Below are 22,441 nucleotides of genomic sequence, written 5' to 3'. Positions count from 1 at the left end.
CAGAAGGAAGATACTGTGCCTTAACAAGTCCATTTGATCTGTTATTTAAGTTTTCCCGTTTCAATAACTTGCTGAGATTGACACTGAATAAGCTCCGCCCCCTGTTCTTTCCGGTCCCAGCCACCGCGTTCTCGGCTGAGAACTTCACGAAAACCCGGAGAAGAGGAATTCGAGTGGGACCGGCGCCAACCACAGAGCTGCGCATGCTCCGTCTCCAAGCTTGGGGCGCGAGTTGCCAGGACTGGCGGCTGCGGCTGCGTGGTGCTCGGCTTCAGGGGCCTGCGGGCGGCGGCGGACGGGGCGGCGCAGCCTGCGCAGGTGAGAGCGACGGGACTGCAGGTGGAAAGGTCGGCTTTCTACCCGGCCGGAGAGAGGGGTGGGGGGCTTGTGGGCGCCTCCTCCCCGCTCGGAAAGGTCATTGGTGTCACTGAAGGATATTTGGGGGCGGGGAATAGGAGGAGGCTGGCTCCTTAGAAAGCTGAAGATATACCTTTAAAACGGCTGTTGGCAGTGAATCCTTGCTGCAGGAAGGAATGTAGATGGCGAGGAGGTGTTCCAGTGGTGTAGGTAGAGTTCCAGGTATAGACCCTTCTCTCTCTCCCATCTGCGCGGCCACACCGTAAAGTAGAAGGAAAAGGTGTCCCAGTGAAAGCACCAGTTGCACCTGCGCTGCCACCTGTGTCTGTCTGGGAGGTGAGAGCCACCCTCTGACGTGGAACTGGATGTCAGAACTCTGTACAGCGTGGTAGTACCAACTCTGAAAGCAGAAGCAGGATTCAGGGCTTTGGACGTTCCGCGGATGGAAATCTTTTTGAGAGGGAGACCTCCTGAAGTCATATGCATCTTCCTCCCAAATTGGATCATGCACAAATCCTGTTGCTGTTTCAGAGGCTCTCTGTACCTGCATTTTTTCATTCATTAACGTCATCAATTTATATTCGTATTTGTCACACTGTGCTGAGTTAGCAGATACAGCAGTGACCAAGACAGGCATGGTCCCTGACCACATGGAGCTTATATTCAATGATGGAAGGGGGAACAATAAACAAGCACATTGATAAATGAACAAGATGTTTCCAGATTGTCCTAGATTGGGTTCCCTGGGAAGCAGACTCTTAAGGAGATTTGTGGGCAGGACATTTATTAGGGAGGACTTTTTGGATCTTAACAAGGAAGAAAGGAAGCAGGATTGGGTGGATAGAAAAAGTTGAGCTGTAGTGTAGTCCCAAGGAGGGTCTCCACCAGTCTCACAGGAACTCTGGTGCTGGGTTGGGCCTTCATAGTTGGCCCAAGTTGGATGAACCGCCAGGCCTTTGTACCACTACAGTGACCAGTCATTGGATACCCATTGCCCTGGAAGGAGGGCATAACTTCAACTGTCTTCATCCAGTCAGTCCTGGGACTGACATCTGTCTCAGCACTACCCGGAGCTTTAGTCAATCAGGAATTTCCAGAAGTGTCTGTTTTTATATATGATTTGTATTGAAGATATTGTACGTACAGTAATAATAATCACTACTATGCATTGAATACTTCTCACGTATTAGACACTGGACTTAGGCAATAAATACATAGATATATACTTAGGAATCCTCATTATATAGCCCCATGTTACAGACAATGAAATTGAGGCAGGAAAGAAGTAATTTGCCTAAGATCTTAACTTGTGCGGGAGGTTAGAATTTGATTTCCATCGTTACTCAAAGCTTCATCACACTGGGACTCTCATGTTTAATCACTGGCAACTTTAACTTCATTAACTGTTATCAGAGAAATAAATATGAAACTATCACCCTGTCTTTGCTATTTTGCTCTGTCCTTTAGTTTTCCGGTTTCCTTCATGATTAGCTTTCCTGGCCCTCACTTTAGGAGCCTGACTGTTATCTTTTCTATAACATCCTGCAATCTGATTACAGATCTACCCTACTCTAATCAAAATAGCCCCAAAGACCTCAGAACCTCTTTCTTGAGAATCTGGGGTTTTTATTCACATCTAGACTAACTGAAACTGCCTATAGTTTATGGATCCACTTGCCTTAGTCATTCCAGACCTCTCTTTCTACACTCAAGGTTGACACCAGTAATATTTTTTTTACCTTTTGAAATAATCAAAATAATAGCTAACAGTCACAGAGTCCAGTCTGAGTGCCAGGTATTGTGATAACTGCACAACAGCCTTGTGATGGATGTCAACATTATTCTCATTTTATGGGTGATGGGACTGAGGCATTGTGAGGTTAAGTGACTCATCCAAGGTCACAGCCAGTTGCAAAGTGGTAAGGCAGCGATGGAAAGCCCAGGCAGTAGGATTCCACAACTCATCCCCTTAATCACTACACAACAATACATCCTTACTAAAATAATTTGCTGTGCTTTCCCTTCTGGAACTAGATCCTGGTGGGCTTTTTGTGCTGTACTAAGAAATGTAGGTTTCACCTTTAGTCAAAAATGTCACTGAAGGCTTCTAAGCAAAGCAGAAACATGAATGTATTTGTTGTATTTGTTGTTGTTTTCCCCAAGATGGCTGTGTTAAGAGGGTAGAGAATGGATTAGTGGGCAATAGACTCGAACAGTGGTTCTCAGACTTAAGCTTCAGAATTACCTAAAGAATTTGTTAAAACACAGATTGCTGGATCCCAACCTAGAGTTCTGATTCAGTAGGTCAGGAGCAGCCCAAGATTTTGCATTTCTGATAAATTCCCAGATGATGCTACTGCCTGTGGTGAGGGGACCACACTTTGAGAACCATTGGACTAGAAGCGAGGAGATTGTGAGGTAAGGAGGGTCTGGACTGTAGCTTTGGGGAGAAATTACATAAAAGAAATGTCATGTCAAATGGAGGATTGAGTGACTGACTTTATGGGGAGTATAAGGAACAGGGCAGAGTCCACTACATCCAGATTTTCTAACTGAATGGCATGGTAGATAATGCTTTTTTTATTTTTATTTATTTATTTATTTATTTTATTTATTTATTTTTTTTTGATAATGCCTTTTTTAAAAAACCAAAACAGGAAGCAGAGGAGGAACAGCAGTTTGGGAAGGAAAGAGGATTCGTCTTTATATGAGATGAGTTTAGACACTTGTGGGGAATAACAGTGGGATAAGTGGGTTTAAGCAGGAGATGTAGATGTGGGAGTCATTGGTGGATGTGTTAAAACAGAAGCTTTGGATGTGAATGAGGCCACCCAGGAGACGAACACGGGGGGAAGACGGCCCAGGACAGAGCTTTGAGAAGGGGGAGTAAGTGGATGGAAACCAAGGGGTCATTAAAGGAGACTGAGAAGGATCAGACTAGTCTCAGGTACTTAAAGAGTTTTAAGAACTCATCAGAAGTGGTGCAGAGAGATCACGGAAAGGGAGAGATTGGCGATCTTTATAGTCAGGGCAGTTTCCATGGAGAGTGGGGCAAAAGCAAATTACTTGGGTTTGAAGATGGAAGTGGGCAGTGGCTCTAGAAACATGCGTTATTTGAAAGGAATCAGAGTGTGTAGTACTGGAAGGAAGGCTGGTAAAGGGCAGCTACATTGGGGAATTTGTTTTTGGTTCTTCTCAATGGAGAAAAATGGTCAGGTTTTGCATAGGAGGAAGACCAATTCCAAGTGGGAGGTGGAAGGTAGAAGAGGGGGGTTAATGGAGGTGGAACCGTGAAGACACGGCAGCAGGTGGGACTGGCTGGAGCACAGATGACAGAAGTGCCAGGCCTTCCTCTGAGATGCTGAGGAAGGAGATGAAGATGGGAGCTGAGGTGGACACGTGGGAGCAGGAAGTGGAGGGGCTCATACCCAGTAGCCACAGTTTCCTCTGGCCAGTAGGTTACCTGCAGAAACGAAGGTGGAGAGTAAAATAGAAATCTCAGAAATGATGAAGACAGAAACCAGCCCTTTCGGGATTCAGAGCTGGGAACATAAAGTCATTGCTGCAGTACTAAGGGCCCCATCAGCTGCACACTTAATCTGGAACAGTCTGCTGTCTGCATGGTACCCAGTCCCCTTCCTCCACCAATCTGGGCATCAAATGGCAGCCAGATGTAAAGACAGTGAAAGGGGATGGAAAGATTCTCAGACAACTCTGTAAACTTTATAACAACTCTCCAAACTTTTCTGATAAACCACAGCCTGCCAGTAAGCTGACTGTCTCTTCCTCATTAGTCGCTAATCAGTCACTCACTTTTCACATCTTAGGCTATTGACAGTAAAGCTCCCCTATAAAACTTGTGATGCTTTCAGTATATTATTTATTTATAAATACATTGAATTCACAGTAACAGTGGGGGATAACCGAGATCATAAAATGCTTACACATAACTTGACCTTCACCGTACTCTGTGCCTACTCCTGACCCGCTCCTGGTGAGGCTGTGCTGTCAGCAGCCCAGCTGCTGCCTGTAGGTCAAGGTAGGGGTAGGATTTTGCAGAATGGAAACTTCAGAACTCAGGTGTAGTCCATTCAGTTCATCAAGAATTGACAGTAACGTTTTTGGTACCTGTGTTTTTACAAGACTGGAAAAGCTCAGCAAAGCCGTTATTTTAGGTGATGTAGTTAGAAAAGAAAAAGAAAAAAGGAAGCTATTGTTCTCTTTAGCACGACAGTCAGTTGAATAGGCCTGAAGACAACATGCAGTCCTTTCTAATGTGTACACAAAAACTGCCAAAATGTGAACTGCTGTATTAACAATTGAGGATAAAAAGAACTATTTTCAGGGTTAGTAATTGGAACTCAGGAATGAAGAATTCACAAATCCTTAAAACCAACATTGCCATGCTAAAGGAAAAGGCATTGTACAATTCCAATAAACTTCATCGAATGTTGCAGTCACGAGAGCTGGGTTAATTAATTGTTCAACGTTCTGTTTAGCGTTCTCCATGTTTAAGTTACATTCAGTAGTTTTTTTAAAATTGTTAAACATTACTGTTTTTCCCCAAATACTTTAAGCAGAGCAGCAATGAAGACATAAAGAATTTACCTTACACTGTGTCCAAAAGACCAGCAGATGGCGTCCAGCAAGCCCAGTAGGCAAAATGAGAACCTTCCACAGAGTATTTCCTGCATCCAGGTTGTTGTAGGCCTTATCAGTAGCAAAACGTGGTGGTTTTAATTGACCTGATGCTCCATAGAAAGAGTAATCTGATAGCCAGAGCCAGGTTGTTTAGGATTTTCTAGGGAGCTTAACTGCTTTTTTGCCCTTCTTTGCCCTTCACCTTACTGACCAGTTATAGCACCAAGAAACCTTCCTTTGGCTTGGAATGTAACAAGTTGCAGTAAGCCTGTTAGAGGCCTTAATGGTAGAAATTGAAGAGCTAGTAATCTCTGTAACACAAATTGAGGGGAGGGAAAGTTGCTGTTCTAGACACATTAGTGCCTTAAATTTAAAGAGTATTTGTGGTCTGAAGCATATCTCTCAGTGTTTTCCTTTCTTGGCCTTTATATGCACTCAAAAAGATGATGATATTTTAATGAGGCAGAGATACAGCAAGCTTTTCTCCATTCTGTTCATTAATTTCTCGCTATTCATTCCATACTAAGAACTAAGCTAAAAAAACTGAACTAAAATTAGCCCCACTAATCTCAACCATTAGTAGATCATGGGTGTGTTTTTGGAGGATATAGGCTTTTTTACCCTCTCATTTTGGACCAAGTGGCACCAGACCTGTTAACCTCCAGTGTACCTGACATGAGAAGAAAAACATGCCAGGTGTAATGCACCAGGATACTTGCCTTCAGTGACCCTCACAAGTGTGCACCATGCACCCAGAATGTTCTCGTCCATCATCATGCACTGGAAATTCTGATTGACTCTTATTGCCAAAGCTGGGATACTAATTCTTGACTTTTGAAAATTGCTGTTAAGAATACCAACCACGACTTTTAGGACTCCAAAATCTAAGATGAGTGCCACAATTAACTGACAGTAATTTTGGAATCAATCATTTAGAATTTCCTCATGTATAAAGTGGTCTCATAAAATTGCTATGAAAACAAAACGAGAAAAAATATGAAACCTTTTGAATAATGCAAAGTATACATTTTTGAAAGAAGAGTATAAGAAAGCATAATCTGTGTTGATGGCCTCTAAACATTTTCTAAACAAAAGGCGTTTCAGTGGATAAAACCATAAACATTTACTTTCTGTTTTAATGTAAAATTTACTAATCTCATTTCCTTTCTCTTGGTTTCCTCCATCAAAAGAGTTCCATACCTTCTGGTTTTGTTTATTTGTTTTTTTTAGGAGTGTGTTTAAATAAGATTCAGGAAAGATAAGGGCTGTGGCAGGTAGACTAAAGGAGGGTAAGGAGAGGGAAGAAGTCTTCCTGCTGTTATTTCTGTTGCTGCTTTACTCCAAGCAAACTTGAAAGACTCAGTGAATGAACAACAAGCACTAACTTATTTTAGAAACCATCCTCTTATTGCCCAACAAATCTGATCATGTTGAGCATATTCTTGAGAAATTTTTGTTTCAGACTCAGGAATCTCTCGAGTCCATAAAATAGTTCCATACCACTTGGAATAACTTGTTGCCAAATGTTTTGGGCTCAGGACCATTTTAAGATAAGCTGTATCTAACTTCGTTTTCCATCCCCCAAGTTGGAGCTCCCTTTCTCCCTGCTGCTCAGCACTGTGAACCTTTGTAAAAGTCAAGGTTTTAAAAACCTTCGTGTGAGTTCATTTGAAAAGTGAGTTAATTGTTAGGAATTCTAGTAAGACTTTGTATCATCCTGAGAAGCAGCATGTAGCAGCTATGAGCATGGGCTCTGGAGAATTTACAAGAATACTTATTATTCTTAGCATGTTTAGCAATAAAGCACTGAAAAAAATCTCAAATTTCTATCAATCAGCGATCTGTCAAATTAGGGTATTGCCATAAATCAAAAGCTATACAGCCACTGAAAATCATAATGAAGATTTGTATTCTTGCGTGAAGAAAAGATTACAAAACAGTATGTATATTCTAATCACATTTTTGTTAAAACCAAAATGATTACAGATATTTTAGCTTTCTTTTTCTTATATCTGTATTTTCTAACTTAAAAAAGTAAGACAATATTATATATTTTAGAAAAGGGCAGTAATGCTGATTTTCATTTCGGAAAAAAACCCACAAAAAGACTTTAGAAGGAAAAAAATGGGTTAAATCAAAATTTTATCCCCAAAATATATGGATTGTATTTAAAAGCTCCACAAGAAGATATGAAGAAAATAAGGAATGCATCATTTCACTGACTACTTTGTTGTCTTCTTCTTACAACTAACAATGAGCCTTATTTAGTGAAGTCTAACTTGTCTGGCCCTAGAATATGGGTTATTTAAGCAACAGAATACATGTAAAATGCTGGAAAGCTATTAAGTGAAATGAAGCAGGTGAAGGTTACTGTGCCATTTAAAAATAGTCCATTTTGCTTGGTGGAGATGGACTATCATGCAGATGGTGTGATACTCAGTGTTTTTATGTGGATTTAAATGTGAAGACTGTAAAAGTACTTTGTAAAGTAAAAAGCCCTGTCTTCCTGATCCTAATCATTTTCCAGGCCTCTCAAAGGACAACAGGATAATCATCAGAAAATAGTTACCTGGTCTCTCACCCCCATTAGCCAAATCAATGTGTGAGATATGGAGAATTTGAGGAAATGGGGGCATGTAGGTGTTGAGCACATATTACAGCAATTAATCATTAAATCAGTCCCCATCAGTTACTAACCAGGAAGTGCTGTTACTGGGCCTCAGTGGTAATTTGGCAAATATGAGTTTTCAGCCAAAATAGATACTAATTCCCAGGTTTAAACCAAAAAGATGCATAGATCCTTAAGTTATTCTAGTGGAAAAGAATAATAGTCTGTTAAACACAACGTAAATAAAATGGAGTGCCCTCCTTTGTCCTTAACCCAGGGATGACCCAAAGATGTATTGAGTACAGGGAGCTAACTTGATCCTAATCTGAGGAAGGTTCTCAGTACATCACATTTCATCCTGTGACCTACATGGAGAGAATAGTACCACACTTTCCAGACATTGCTGTTATAGCTTGTACTTTAATCTGTTCTGAATTTTAATTATTGAGTTATTTATGTCAACTTTATTATTATATCCTTTTATCCAAATGACTCTTTTCTGTAAGCTGTTTTCCTAAAAGTTTGCAACTCAGGAAAAAGTAACAAATAATGAGTGATGATATGTTAGTGATCGTGAGAAGTAAACAGTGAAGAGCAGAGATGCCATCTGTGAAAAGTACTGTGACTTGATAAGCTCATGTTGAGAGGGACAGAGTTGGAGGTGTTAAAGTCACCTTAGGTATTGAGACTGGATGTGAAGGACAATATCTTCTAAACCTTTAATTCAAGGTATTTTGTGGACAAAAATGCCACCTATCAGTCAACACAAGCCAGTTGACTTTGGTTCACCCTCAGTCCCTCCTTCCATCTAGGGAGTAACCCTTACTGTAGTTCTTCCCTCATTACTTACTCAGAATCACCCGGTGCCTCCCCCAGTGGTTTTATTGTTTCCTCAAATCTCAAATGTCCCAAAGGCTTTTGCACAGTGGGCTTCACAAGGAAATGTAATCATGATACACTTATTTGTGATTGACTTTTTCCGAAGATAGAACATGAGTATGTCAATAAAAGGTATGGTCTCTAAAGGCTGCAAGAAGTGTATAGGATGCCAAAGCACTTTAGAAAAGAAAAAGGCATAAAATACTTGGAGTTACAAAGTAGGCCATGTTTTTTCCATCTAGTAATTTGTTTAAGCTTAGCAACAAAGTCCTTATTAAATGTGAATTTGGACCTCAAGGAGAAATGGTTTCTAATGCTGGGAGTAATATATGTACATAGGCATAACTCTAAGCTTTCTGTTTTTCTAATATGTATATACAGAACACAGAGACAATTTAGGTATTTAGCTCATTAGTCATGAATATTAATCTTGATTTAAAAGAGAAGGAATAAGTGAAAATTCTGTTCAGGCATTTTTCTGAAGGCATTCACACAAAATTACTGTAAGAAATTTTATGATACTGAAACTCATATACATGCAGTTGAACCTAATTCTTAGTATATCCCGTAGATGAAGGAGCAGTCGTTATTGTCCTGTGCCAGAAAGGAACTCGGAGAGCAGGTCCATTCATAGCATCACAAGTCTATAAGCTAATCACTAAAGCCTAGTGAGTGCCCTTAAGTGAAAAAGTATAAGGAGTCCAGTTGTACGGACTCAAGTTCCCAAACGCAGCGGATCATCAGAAACAGACTTCCTGGGCTACACTCCATGCTTTCCAAATCAAAGATAGAGCAAAAAAGACTGTTCTCAATACTACTGAGCTTTGAAACTCCAGGCAAGTTACTGGCCCCAATTTCTTCATGTAAACTGGATTGACAGTAACCCCTGCAGGGTATAGTTATTAGCGATAAGGGTAAACACTCTAAAATGCAGTGGTTCAGCACATAAATGTGGAAGTGGCATTAATTCATAGAGTCCAAACCAAAAGTCTTTTGCTACAACTGGAATCCATGCACGGCTCAGTCTCAGTTGAGACATTATCACTCACATCCTGTCAGAATGCAGAATCTGAATTCTTACTGCATATTTAAGGATTGCCATTTGATTCTTCTGTTAAAATTGTGACTAAATATATATATTTTTAAATCTAACTTCATTGTGGTTCAGAGAAAGTTAATTAATTATATAAAGAAAACCAAGGATCCCCAACCCCCGGGTCATGGACCAGTACTGGTTCCGGGCCTGTTAGGAGCCGGGCCGCCCAGCAGGAGGTGAACAGCAGGCGAGGGAGCGAAGCTTCATCTGCCCGCTCCCCGTCGCTCGCACTACCTCCTGAACCATCTACCCCCCACCCCACCCCCATCCGTGGAAAAATTGTCCTCCATGAAACCGGTCCCTGGTGCCAAGAAGGTTGGGGACCACTGAAGAAAACGATTTTGATGCATGAGTGTTTCCAAAGATTCCAATGGCTTTCCCAGCAGGTAATGTTGCTCCTTTACAGTTGCTGGCTAAATGTTTAGTATTGCTCTGTAAGTTTCCCAAGCCTGATTTCCTGCCATCCCTTTAAGTCTACAACGTCTCTTTTTGTTAATTAACATTGCAATGTATTGTAACTAAAAACTTTTAACAGGCAGCGTCTATTAGAGTGCAATATTCTGCTTGTGGTGGTATATAGATGTAATTTGAGGGATTTTTTGTTTGTTTGTTTCTTTTAACTGTTGGCCTTTTCTTAGGTGCACTAAGGCTGAAGCACTATGAGCTTTCAGAAGTTCTGGAGAGACTACAAAGTTCTGATTGTTATGATACCTCTAGTTGGGCTCATACATTTGGGGTGGCACAGGATCAAAAGCAGCCCTGTCTTCCAAATTCCTAATAAGGATGACCTTCCTGAGCCAGACAGTCTGGCACCCACAAGTCCTGAGAAGAACCACATCCCAGAGAAATAGCAGACTTGAGAGCTTCAGGTGAGTTTGATTTAATGTGGTCAACCAAATGGCATGTTCCAACAATGGGAAACATAATCTTTAAGAAAGTATAGGGCTCTGGCAATAAAAGCCTAAGTTGGTGAGTTAACCTGTTGTTTTTGTTATGAGCCACTGGCAAAATATTATCCTACAGTTGCTTCTAGAAAAGTTGGTTCCACAGAAAGCTTTGACACTTGCCTGAAAGGACAGTCAGTCCATTACTTGTCCTGCCCTTTTCACTAGCAGTGTCACCAGGATCATAACTGTGTCCAAAGGAGCAGTTTTTCCCCTGCCATAAATCCATGCCACACTTACAAATCTGTAACTTGCAAAAGGTTCCTTTCTTTATTATTGTTCTCTGATTTTTCCAAGATAAATAAAACTAATTGTATTTATTCCTTAATATCTACAGTCAGCCCTCCGTACCCATAGGTTCCAAATCCACAGATTCAGTGAACCACGGACCAAAAATATTTTTTAAAATAATTCCAGAAAGTTCCAAAAAGCAACTACTTACATAGCATTTACATTGTATTAGGTATTATAAGTATTTTAGAGATGATTTAAAGTATCTGGGAGGATATGCCTATGTTACATGCAAATACCTCCCCATTTTATATAAGGGACTTGAGCATCTGCAGATTTTGGTATCCGAGGGGGGGGTCCTGGAACGAATCCCCCATGGCTACCAAAGAATGACTAATATTTTAGCTTCAAAGTAATTTGTTACTTTTCAGAGTCACTGAAATAAGAGCATATAGTAATATAATTCAGGTCTATAGACCCCTATCAATAATTCCCAAATCCAGAAAGTTCTAAAATCTAAAAGGTTTTGTCATAACTCCTTAGCTAGTTGATCTTAACTGACATGAGGCATTAATCTTTATTCCACTTAATATGAATATTTAGTTTCACTGCAGAAATATTGTTGTATTTGATTATGAGTGTTATACTATATTATGATTATATTGATTCCGGGTGTTAAACACCATATTATTTTGATTTTGGGTCTTATACACTATATTGTATTTCTAAAATCCAAGAAATAATGAATTATGAAACTCATTTGGCCCCAGATGGAGAGCTGTGACCCTACAATTGTGGAACATTTTCTATTTTAATATACCATTTTGACCTTCAGGTGAGTAATAATGTCCTAGTGGTTGAAGTACGTCAAAAGAATGTGCTGTATCTGTCCGTTATTTTAAAAAATTTTAACTTTTATTATGGAAAGTTGCAAACAAACCCCAAATAGAGAGAGAATAGTATATTCAACTCTATAGTATCCATCCCCCAACTTTAACAAACTATTAACATTTTACCAATCTCTTTTTATCTATCCCCTCCCTTTTTATTGCTGGAATATTTTTAAGCAAGTCTCAGGTTTTGGTATGTATCTTTAACAGTGAGGATAAACACATACAACCACAAGTGTATTATGACACTGAAAAAATTAATGGTAACTCTTACTATTTAACTTTCAGTTCTAGCACAAAAGCATTCATACACAATACATGAGGGTGAGCCAATAAACTATTTACAAAATAGGCAGTGGGCTGGATATGGTCCATGGGCTATAATTTGCCAACCACTATGATGGTGTAGTCCATTACTTCATTAGGTGTTGCAAAATTATGCTGCTGAAATGCTATCATTTCTTCTCCATTTATTAGCTGGACCAACTTTGCCTCAACTATTCAGTTACCACTCAAAATGCATTTATACAGGAAAAGCAAGATATATGGTTTATTTCCCTTTATCAGTTTTTATAATAAATTTGAATTATCTCAGTCTATTACTGTCAGTATTCTTTTTAATGCTTAAATTGTCCCATCTGAGATTCCCTCCAAGTTGACTCCTGTGTCGTTTTTTTTTTTCCTGTGCCCTTTGATATGATCCAAGTGATCTTTAATAACATTATTACTTTTTGGCAGAGAAAAGTCCCCAGCTCATCTAGTTTATTTCTTGCCTCAGACCTAGAATCAGCCACTTCTCCAAAGAGCCCTGATTCCTTTTAGGAAAAAAATTTATGTGTTTATATTTCTTTAAATCATATTTTATAGCTCTGAATTTAGAATATAGTCATGTAGGTTTTAGTATTATTTAATTGTTATCCATCACTGCAAAAAGCCCATCTGCCAGGCCAGTGCATCCAGGAATAGTCAGGGCCATTCATGTGATGGTAACTTTTGGAATAATGGGTCACATTGTTAGGAAGAAAGAAATAGCTGAACTGACACTTCCAAACCTATGCTATAAGCCAGCCCTGTGTTACGTTTCTTTTTTTTTCAATTGTACCTTATTTTGTCTAGATCTAGACATAGGACCAGAAGTCAGCAAGTTTTGACATCCTAAAAATGATTTGGGAGTCACCAACACTCTTCCTTTCTCATTTTATAGAGATATTAGCCAAAAGATGTGGTTACTGGTCTCACTACCACAAGACTGTTAGAGGTGCCAATTTGGCATTCTACTTTTGAAAAGTCGCATGTCACTATTATGTATTGAAAAGTAACTAGAGAAATCACTTTATTAATCACAGTCCCTGTTATGATTTGTGGTTTGTGTGTGTGTGTGTGTTGTAACGTGCAAATTTATGTATGGAAGTCACTAAGCTTTCATTTAAATGTATTTCACAGATTTTGCCAAATCTAAAATAACCTTTGAAATAATATTTAAGTAACTTTGTTGTTCCTTGCATAAGATGAACAGAAACTTTTTTTCCTCCTCGTGCTATAAAAAGAGATGACTATAGCTTTATCATTGCAGGGAGAAAGCTGGCCATCATTGCTTTCACTTTATTTGGGCCCAGTTGCCGTGGTTACAGCCCTTTAACTAAATTGGGAGGAGTGGTAACCAAAAGAACACTTTGCATAGCATTCCCTTGTTCTCTTCACATCTTCTTTGCACATCTTCAAATCACCTTTTTGGTCTGTATCGTATTGTGCCATAGACAGCTCTGGGTAGTACTGTAGTCTGAGTAGTTCAATTAGTTTTATTTGTGCTAAACACTGTCCAGTGGTTAGCGTGGTTAGCATATTCCTGAAAATAACTAATAATTGGCTGAACCTTTACCTTCAAAGCACCAAGCCTCAACAGATAAGGTCTATGACCTGAGATTTTTATCCTTTCCACATATTATTATAGTATCAGAATTTTATGCCTCAGGCACGCTTCTTCCAACCTCATTAAGGAAACTAGTACAAGCGCTAGCACACTTGGTAAATGATAGCATTTTATATTATTTACACTCTCTGAGATCACATTGCAAATCAGATCCTATTTATCTCCTTGTCATACAGCACACTCCCTGGCTTTTGTATTTATTGTCATTAGCCAAAATTTGGGGGACGGTTAGATATAGGACATCAAAACTGAAAATCATTGATTGATTGGGTAAAACTACAGAAAACTGCTCTGAATTTAGCCAAATATTTAAAATTAAGACATGGTTTATTCTTTGGTAAATGTGTTGTGTAGATTTGTCTAGCTAGATGTAGACTGTACATTAGAGAGTGTCTGTATTAGGAATCCTAACAGTTATCTCATTTTCATAATTATTTATAAACAGGATTTGATATAAATGCACTTGTATTCACACCTAAGATTTCCAAGCAAATGAAAGTTAGTGAAGAAACAACACTAGATCTTGATGTAAGAGAATAAAAACATTTGGGACTCAGAGACCAAATTCTATGAGTTTCACATGGCATTTGTCTTTTAGAAGCATATCATATTTGAATAACTGTACTGTAAGCTTTCTAGCTGTGTTACTGTGCATTCCAAAATTATTAAAATATCAGTACTTTTTCTTGTAGGGATTCATTGAAGAATAAAGAAATGAATGTTTAGTCTCAGTTGATTTACGTTTCTCATTTTTGGGGGTTTGCGCCAGTGGGTAGTTCCTTTTTCTAAAGAAGGAGCAGAGCATTAAAAGTAATTGCTAAACTACAATCTATTAAATGTTTTGGAATTATTTCTCTAAAATGTTTTATTTTTATTTCTTATAGAAAGAAGCAGCTTTGAGTCTGAGCTTGAGTTTGAAAGAAGAAATGAAGAATAGCAATTGGATCAGAAAGAACCGGCTTCTTGTAGCTGGGATTTCCTTCACAGGCATCCATCTCGGAACATACCTTATACAGAGAGCTGCAAAACAATCTGTAAAGTCTCAGTCTGAAGGCAAACAAAAGAGTTTGAATAATGAACTAAAATAAATATTTGGAATTACTAATATGTCATTACACCATTACGTGCCGATTAGTATCGTAAGCATGGAGCTAAGTATTTCATTTTATAGCCACAACGCTGTATATTCGGACTTTCCTTCCTGAAGGATAATCTTGTTAACTGTTGAAACCCACCACAATACAATAAATAGAAAACTCTGGTTAACAAAATAAAAGCTGTCTTCACAAATTACCACCTGAAGTAAGATGTCTCGTTTAGAAGCTAAAAAGCCCTCATTCTGTAGAAGTGAACCACTGACAAGCGAACGAGTGAGGGCCACCCTCTCTGTCTTGAAAGACGTCGTCACATCGTGCTATGGCCCGGCAGGCAGGCTGAAGCAGCTGCACAACGGCCTGGGGGGCTCTGTGTGCACAACCTCCCAGTCGGCAGCCCTCCTCGCCAACCTGCCAGTCACGCATCCCATTTTAAAGATACTGACAACTTCTGTGCAGAATCACGTGTCCTGCTTCAGTGACGGCGGCTTATTCACAGCCATTCTTTGCTGCAACTTAGTTGAAAATGTTCAGAGAATAGGTTTGACACCCACCACTGTCATTAAGTTAAATAAGCAGCTTTTGAGCCTCTGCACCAGTTACCTAAAATCCGAGGCCTGTGGTTGTCGAATCCCAGTCAACTTCAGTAGCACTCAGATCCTCCTCTGTTTGGTGCGCAGTATATTAACAAGTAAACCTGCCTGTATGCTCACCACAAAGGAAATCGACCATATCAGTACTTTGATTCTGAGAGCCTTTCTGCTTATAATTCCAGAAAATGCCCAAGACCACATCATCTTAGGAAAGAGTATAATTGTCCCTTTAAAACGTCAAAGAGTTATAGATTCTACTGTGTTACCTGGAATACTTATTGAAATATCAGAAGTTCAACTGATGAAGATATTACCTATCAAAAAATCAGATTCCTTCAAGGTGGCACTCTTTTGTGTGTCTTTATCCGGAGACCTTTCTGATACTGGAGAAGGAAATGTGGTGGTGAGTTACGGAGTTTCTCTTGAAAATGCAGTCCTGGACCAGTTGCTTAACCTAGGAAGGCAGCTAGTTAGTGATCACGTAGATCTTGTCTTGTGCCAAAAAGTTATACACCCATCTTTGAAGCAGTTTCTCAGAATGCATCATGTTATTGCTGTAGACAGAGTTGGAGTGGCTGTGATGGAACCCCTGAGTAAAGTGACAGGTAAAAAGCACTCTCAGCTTTTGCCCCTTATGGTTAATAAATCACACTTCTTTTGAGCAAAGATATTCTTGGTGTGTGTCACTGTTAACATCTTGAACAATTTGAGAAGCCGCCAACCTCACTGTGTATCATTTCTGGCAGCAAAGGTTGTTTCTGAAAAAGATCCTGCATTGTTCACTTATTAAAAATTGAGTGATGATGACTATTTTCTAGGTATTTTCCAGCCCCAAAATGTACTGCAGAGTCTGTCATAATCTAAAACTATTAACCCCCAAACATTTTACAGATTATTGAGAAATCTAACATTTTCATAATCACATGAAGTCTTTCATACTTTAAACAAAATTCTTCTATTTGAGTTTTACAAACTCTTAAGTCACATTGTATTCAGAAGGTAGTTTTGCAACTAGAATATTCACTTTTATCTAACTCCAACAAAAAACTGTACTTCTGCCTAAATGGTGGTTCCTAATTAGGGGGTGGTGGTGTGTGTGTGTGTGTGCCCGCAGGCTAGCTTTAAATATCCCAATATCCCAAATATTTCCAGCTAGGCTCCTTGAGAGTTGGGATCATCTTTTACTTTCAGTGCTTACAACAAGCCTGGTCCACAGTAGGGGTTCTAAAATGTTTGTTGAATTAACAATAATATGTTTATTAACATAGAGAATTATAACAGGCAAGAAATTCACCGTATTTCACAAACTCAGCAAAAAGAAGCAAATAGAAGGTTGGTAGTCACCTGCTAGAGCCAAAGAGAAATGACAGGCTGAAAAGTTCCTGATTTGAGTCACTTTTCACTATCTCTTTAACTGCATTGACAACCTATCAGAAAGACAATCATTTCATTCGGATCAATTTCAATTCGTAAGTTATTAGACTTAAAGGTTTAAGTCTAATAAATTTTGTTAAAACTGTTAAAGTTGACTATTTTTAGTCTTATTATAAATCATCGAAAAGGAGAAGGATGAGTGCCAGTACTGAATCCCTAAGATCTCTGGGCTATTGCCCTGCCTCTGTAAGACTGTCAAATGATCGTTAGAGTGGAAATTGTTAAGAAATAACAGAAATCATTCTTTGGAACTCATTGGTAATATTGTGGGTCAGACCCATATCCTTAAATATTTACTGGCTTTTCATGAGTCAGGTGATTACCAGTTGGGAATATTGAGTATTACAGATTATGTAGTCAGTTTTTAAACTGAAGCATTTTTCCATAGAAACAATATTATAAGTGGGCACTGGGTTTCCACACCAGCCCACAATTGATATTTGTCCCACTTGTAACTAGAACATGGTAGAACATGAACTGACCTATTTTGTTTGAAAATGGATATGAAAAGTTATGTGTTTTCCAAGTATTTGCAGTTGATTCTTTGGAGTGTTATCAAGTGTTATCAAGGAGTGTTATCAAGGAGTGTTATCAAGAGATTGCAGAGCTGCCAGTGGGATTGGGGAGAGTGCAAATGTTTTTTATAGACATGCCCTGCCCTGCTTCCCCAAATTATGTGTGTAACATTACGCAAAGCCAGGGCTGCAGTCTTGGATCTCGGGAGCAGAAACTTTTTGAGACACAAGGGAAAAGGGGGGAAAAAACTATACCAGGCCGATGGTTCCGGTAAACTAATAACAGGTGAAGTATCTTTGGGACCTAATCCATCTTCTCTGGTGTATCTAGGTTAACATTACCTCCTTTCTCCCCCTTCAAACAAAATTCCTCTTTACTGATGATCTAGGTTAAGTAATGGGGTTATTGTGCCTGGTTGACTGGTGGGTATGAAGCTTGTCATAGCTTACAGAGCATTTTTAACATTTGGTTTGATTTATTTGTGAAATAGACATGATTATCCCCATTTTACTCTCCTGTGGGAAAGCCCACCCAGAAGAGTTAAATGACTTGCTCCACATCAGAGGATAATCAGTAGGAAAGGGGATCCTCTCCTTACAAATTCTGTTGGTTCCACCCTTGAAATTATACAAGATGTAGAGTTTTGGTTTTTTTCCCTTAAATTTTAGATCCCTCAAGTATTCCTTATTCTTTGAGACTTCAGAAGTAGAGAAGAAAGGGTATTCAAAGAAGTGAAATTGTTCATGATTGTTTTCTTGGTTTTTACAAAATTTTTGAGCTGCAAGTATTTTTAGACATAATTATTTTAATCCCATTAGTTTCAAAGAGGAAACTGGCCCAAGAAGGTACATTGCTAAGAGTTACAGTTTTAATCTTAAGACTTTAGTATTGTTACTCCTTATAGAAGGTTTGTGCCGTTTCTTACATAACTACTACATTTAGAGATTTTTAGAAACCTTCAAGTCATCCTAACTTCTCATTTATTCATATTTTTATTAATTTATGTTTTGTAAAATTTTACTATTTTACCTGTACAGGAAGGAGGGCAAATATAATCAAAGAATAACAAAATGAAATAAGAATGTCACATACTTTATTTTGGCATAATTTAGGTAGTTGTTTACATGCAAACAGTTGTTAGGCAAAAAGAAAAAAAAAAAATTCCTGTATGTTCACTAAATGGAGCCCCAAAAGAATTCAACTACACAGCTATTTGCATAGCTTAATTTGTGTGTTTTAAGGTAAAAATCATAACACCTTTAAAAAATGGCCTGTCTCCTCACTTCATCCTCATTCCAGATTAGTGGGGTTGTTAATTTGGGGTCTCTGATCCCTGCACGGGCTTCCAGGGTTCCTGGACTTCCTGAAAATGTATGCAAAATTGTGTGCGTCTTTTTCTGGAGAGTACAAAATAGCTTCTCACATGTTCAAAGAAGTCTGTAAACCAAAAGAACCTCTGCTTTATTTGCATATGATTTTAATGACAGAATACTACTTATTTCGTAGGTTTAAGAAGATGCATCTTATTTATCCTATATTTCATATCTTAAATGATATGCTTGTGGGACTTTTATATTGGCTAGGAATAAATATTATAATTGTAAATGATTGTATGCTCCATCTTTACTCATCCATTTTGTGTTTTCTAAACTTTTTTTAAAAAATAGGAACAAGGCCTATTGGTTCCTTGGACTCAATCTCTCCCAGTAGTTATGGAAGTGTGAAAGATTTGTGCACTGCAAAATTTGGCTTCAAACATTTTTTTCATATTATTCCTAATGAAGCAACTGTCTGCAGCTTGCTTCTCTGCAACAGAAATGACACAGCCTGGGATGAACTGAAGGTAAGTAATAAACTTTGAATTCCACGTCTAGGGGCTGAGGCAGGGATTAAATAATCACTCAGACAGTGCTATAATTTTTTTTCACATCGGTGAGCTATGCTTTTTTTTTCTTCATAACTTCCCTAGGTTGTATAGAAAGCAAAAACAACAAAAATGTGAGAATTAAAATGACAAGTAAGCTGATTGAATTGCCTGTGATACTACAGAAACTTGGCATGTTGCCTCTTATTATTTCTAGTATTTTACAAGCAATCTGAAAGTCCTTGATGGGGACTTTTCTTAAGAAATTAACTTGAATTGTGTACTTGTTGATGCTAATGTGTATGAATAATTCACTTAGCAATAGGTTCCCCAGTTATACCCATCATCCACCTCTTAACAGCATGTTGTCCAGGAACAGCAATAACACATGCAGCTTTTATACAATGGAAGCGATGCCCTACGGCATTGGTCACAGACTTGAAGAATGCATGCTCAAGGATCTATCCTTGGTGAATATTCAAGGTCTGTGTGTTTTTATTACTGCTTGGTTGGATCATTTCCATAGCAACTTGAAATAAATTCTGTAGCATTTATACAGCTAAGTTATTTAGACTGAAATATTTTTTTGGTAGAAATATTTGCATACCTTGCTGATCCAGTTATTGTGTTTGTGAATCTCAATTTGAAGAGCTAAATGTATATGAAAGAGGATATTAATCCAGACCATGAAAACAAACATCTGGCTAAAGTATTTTCTTTCATCTCTTTATTATTTCATCTTTATTATTCCAAAATGTATTCATCACATGACAACCTTAGTGACACCAGTTTTGTTCTTCTGCAATTAAAATCAGGCTCTTTGAGACCACTCTCTAAGTTGCCTTGAAAATGTGGTTATATTTCTTTGTGTTTCTGATGTCAATGTCAGATACTGGTGATTCGTTTCTTTTTTAGCTCACATGTCAAACAGCACTGCATGCTTTGCAGTTAACAATCAAGGAACCATGTGTTTTATTAGGAGGTGGCTGTACTGAAACTCATTTGGCGGCATATATCAGACACAAGGTAGGTTAGACAGTCCTTAAATTATCTGAATTCTCAGCAACATTCATTTTATGAGATAATAAGCTAAATCATAATACTCTGGAGCCTTTAATGCTTAATTTCTCAGTAGTCTTGAAATCAAATATTGTATTTGAAAACACTTGAGGAAAATAACACTTGCAAATATAAGGTAATATCTTTATCACAGTGATTATTAATCCAGCCTTTTAGCAGGTGATCACATTCTTTGAGTATTGTCTCTACTGCCTGTTGAAATGAGCATTCTGTGAATGGGAGCTGTCATCTTAGAGAGCTCAACTGCTGTGGTACAGTAATAATTGATATTCATGATGAAAGTGTTGAGATTCTATAGAATACTTCAGTACCTTCTGGATCTTCAAGAAAAAAACTTAATTTCATTTATTAAAGTGTGCTAATTATTAGACTCTATTATAATTTTTAAATTGGTATTCATTTATGATATATTGATTCTATTAAATAGAATTGTTTTATTAATCTATGAAACTCCATTTCCTGACAGTAAATTTAGTGCATTGTAGTTCTTATTAATTATTTCATTAACACTGATCTACTCTATTTGAAAATGGATACAAAAATGTATGTGTTTTCCAAGTATTTGCAGTTGGCTCTTCGGTTAGTCAGGAGTGCAGAGCTCCCAGGGATGCCTGGGATTGGGTGTAAACGTTTTTCATAGACATGCCTTGCCCTGCTTCCCCAAATAATTTAAAATCTGTTTCAGGATAAAGCCCATTCATGAAAAGTTATTGGAATTTACATTATGAAAAACAAAACCATTGCCAATCTATTGATGCTGAATGGACAATAACATGGTCTGCAAATGGGACTGAGTAAACTAGAATAAGTCTTTTGGAGAAGGAAGGTGTTTTGAGTAGGATTTTAAAGAAACAGTGTAGCACTGAAAATATGGGGAAAGAATATGCCATAGAGATGATCTCATCTGGTTCCAACCTCCTGGGCAAAAGAAAAAAGTGGTCACTGTTTTTAAGTAGTTAGGATATGGGTTTTTAACTATCATTCAAGTATGAGTTTGCTAATATATTACTTTTTCTATCATGAAATTTCTAGGATAAACTTTTTAGAATGGTGGAAAAGAAGCAGTTCAAAGTTGTATAACCATGTCATTAATTTAAAGAGAAGAATAGTTATTTTTTAAACATCAATGTGAAAATGACACATGCTTAAATGGTTTTTGTCTTAATAATGATACATGTATTCGCATTTTAAACAAATCTCAAACATTTGCCAAGCATAAATAAGTACTTCATCTGGGGCATTAGTCTTCCGGAGGTTCCTCCCGGATGTACAGAAGCCTGTGATTCACATATTATACCTTGTCCTTCATGTATTAAGGAGGCAGTACTGGGCAGTCCTTCAGAATAAGTTGATGGTGGGGTTTATTCTGAGTCGTTCATTCTGATAACATGACTGGCAGCGAGCATTTTTACTACAACAACCAGGTTAAGGGATTAGCCTGACCAGCTGGCCCATCCATGCCCTTTAGCCTTGTGCCAAACCCCTAAGTACTGTATGAATAAGGGTTTGATCAAGTATTTTTCAGAAACATTTTTGTCATATTAATTGCTTTCAATGGTTTTGTTACTCTTTAGACACGTAGCGAGCCAGAAGGCATTCTTAGAGATGACGGATGTACCCAGACAGAACTCCAGCTGATCACTGAAGCATTCTGCAGCGCACTCGAATCTCTCGCTGGCTCTTTAGAACACGACGGAGGAGAAGTTCTCACTGACGGGAAGTATGGACACTTTTGGTCAGTTCAGGCTGATTCTCCCTCTGTTGTGAACTGGCCAGATTTGCTTTCAAGATGTGGCTGTGGACTGTACAGCAGCCAGGAAGAACTTAGCTGGTCCTTCTTAAGGAGTGCTCGTCTTCCTTTTGTGCCTCAAACCTGCCTTCCGTGTGAAGCCACGGACTCAGCCGGCAACCTGACCTTGGACTGTTTCACTGCAAAGCTTAGTGGCCTGCAGGTGGCTGTGGAGACTGCCAATTTGATTTTGGATCTTTCATATGTCATTGAAGATAAAAACTGATGTAAGGGAATAGTATGTTTATATTACAAAAAGAAAAACTAGTGACGTGTCAATAAAGAAAAATATGGAGTGTATGTGTTCTCTCTCAAAGACCTGTTCTGCATATTGGGATTGATGATTCATAAATTTATAGATTTACTTATTTAAGGAAAAAAGAATTGATTCTTGAATACCACATTATTCTACCACAGAATAATAAAAATATGAAGCATTGTTAAAGATATGGTAATTATCTAGCAGTTTCCACAGATACCACTGTACATTGTTCT

The 22,441-nt window shown here is 38.4% G+C and overlaps 3 protein-coding genes across 3 annotated transcripts; all 3 read left to right on the top strand.

Moving 5' to 3' along the window:
• The first annotated feature begins 220 nt into the window (after positions 1-220).
• LOC133103088 (uncharacterized) lies at positions 221-10,450 on the top strand. Its single transcript, XM_061208337.1, has 2 exons — positions 221-318; positions 10,220-10,450. Exon 2 carries the CDS (start codon positions 10,241-10,243, stop codon positions 10,430-10,432), a length of 192 nt encoding a protein of 63 aa, XP_061064320.1. The 5' UTR covers positions 221-318; positions 10,220-10,240; the 3' UTR covers positions 10,433-10,450.
• A 4,052-nt stretch (positions 10,451-14,502) lies between these two features.
• Positions 14,503-14,665, top strand: LOC133103089 (uncharacterized). The gene has a single exon (XM_061208338.1). It carries the CDS (start codon positions 14,503-14,505, stop codon positions 14,662-14,664), a length of 162 nt encoding a protein of 53 aa, XP_061064321.1. The 3' UTR covers position 14,665.
• A 213-nt stretch (positions 14,666-14,878) lies between these two features.
• Positions 14,879-22,234, top strand: MKKS (MKKS centrosomal shuttling protein). Its single transcript, XM_061208336.1, has 4 exons — positions 14,879-15,868; positions 18,881-19,056; positions 19,993-20,103; positions 21,732-22,234. Exons 1-4 carry the CDS (start codon positions 14,884-14,886, stop codon positions 22,170-22,172), a joined length of 1,713 nt encoding a protein of 570 aa, XP_061064319.1. The 5' UTR covers positions 14,879-14,883; the 3' UTR covers positions 22,173-22,234.
• Positions 22,235-22,441: the final 207 nt, after the last annotated feature.

This window comes from Eubalaena glacialis, chromosome 13, assembly GCF_028564815.1.
Source record: "Eubalaena glacialis isolate mEubGla1 chromosome 13, mEubGla1.1.hap2.+ XY, whole genome shotgun sequence".
Classification (NCBI taxonomy): domain Eukaryota; kingdom Metazoa; phylum Chordata; class Mammalia; order Artiodactyla; family Balaenidae; genus Eubalaena; species Eubalaena glacialis.
Note: the sequence above shows the minus strand (reverse complement) of the source record. Positions and strands in the feature narration are given on the sequence as shown.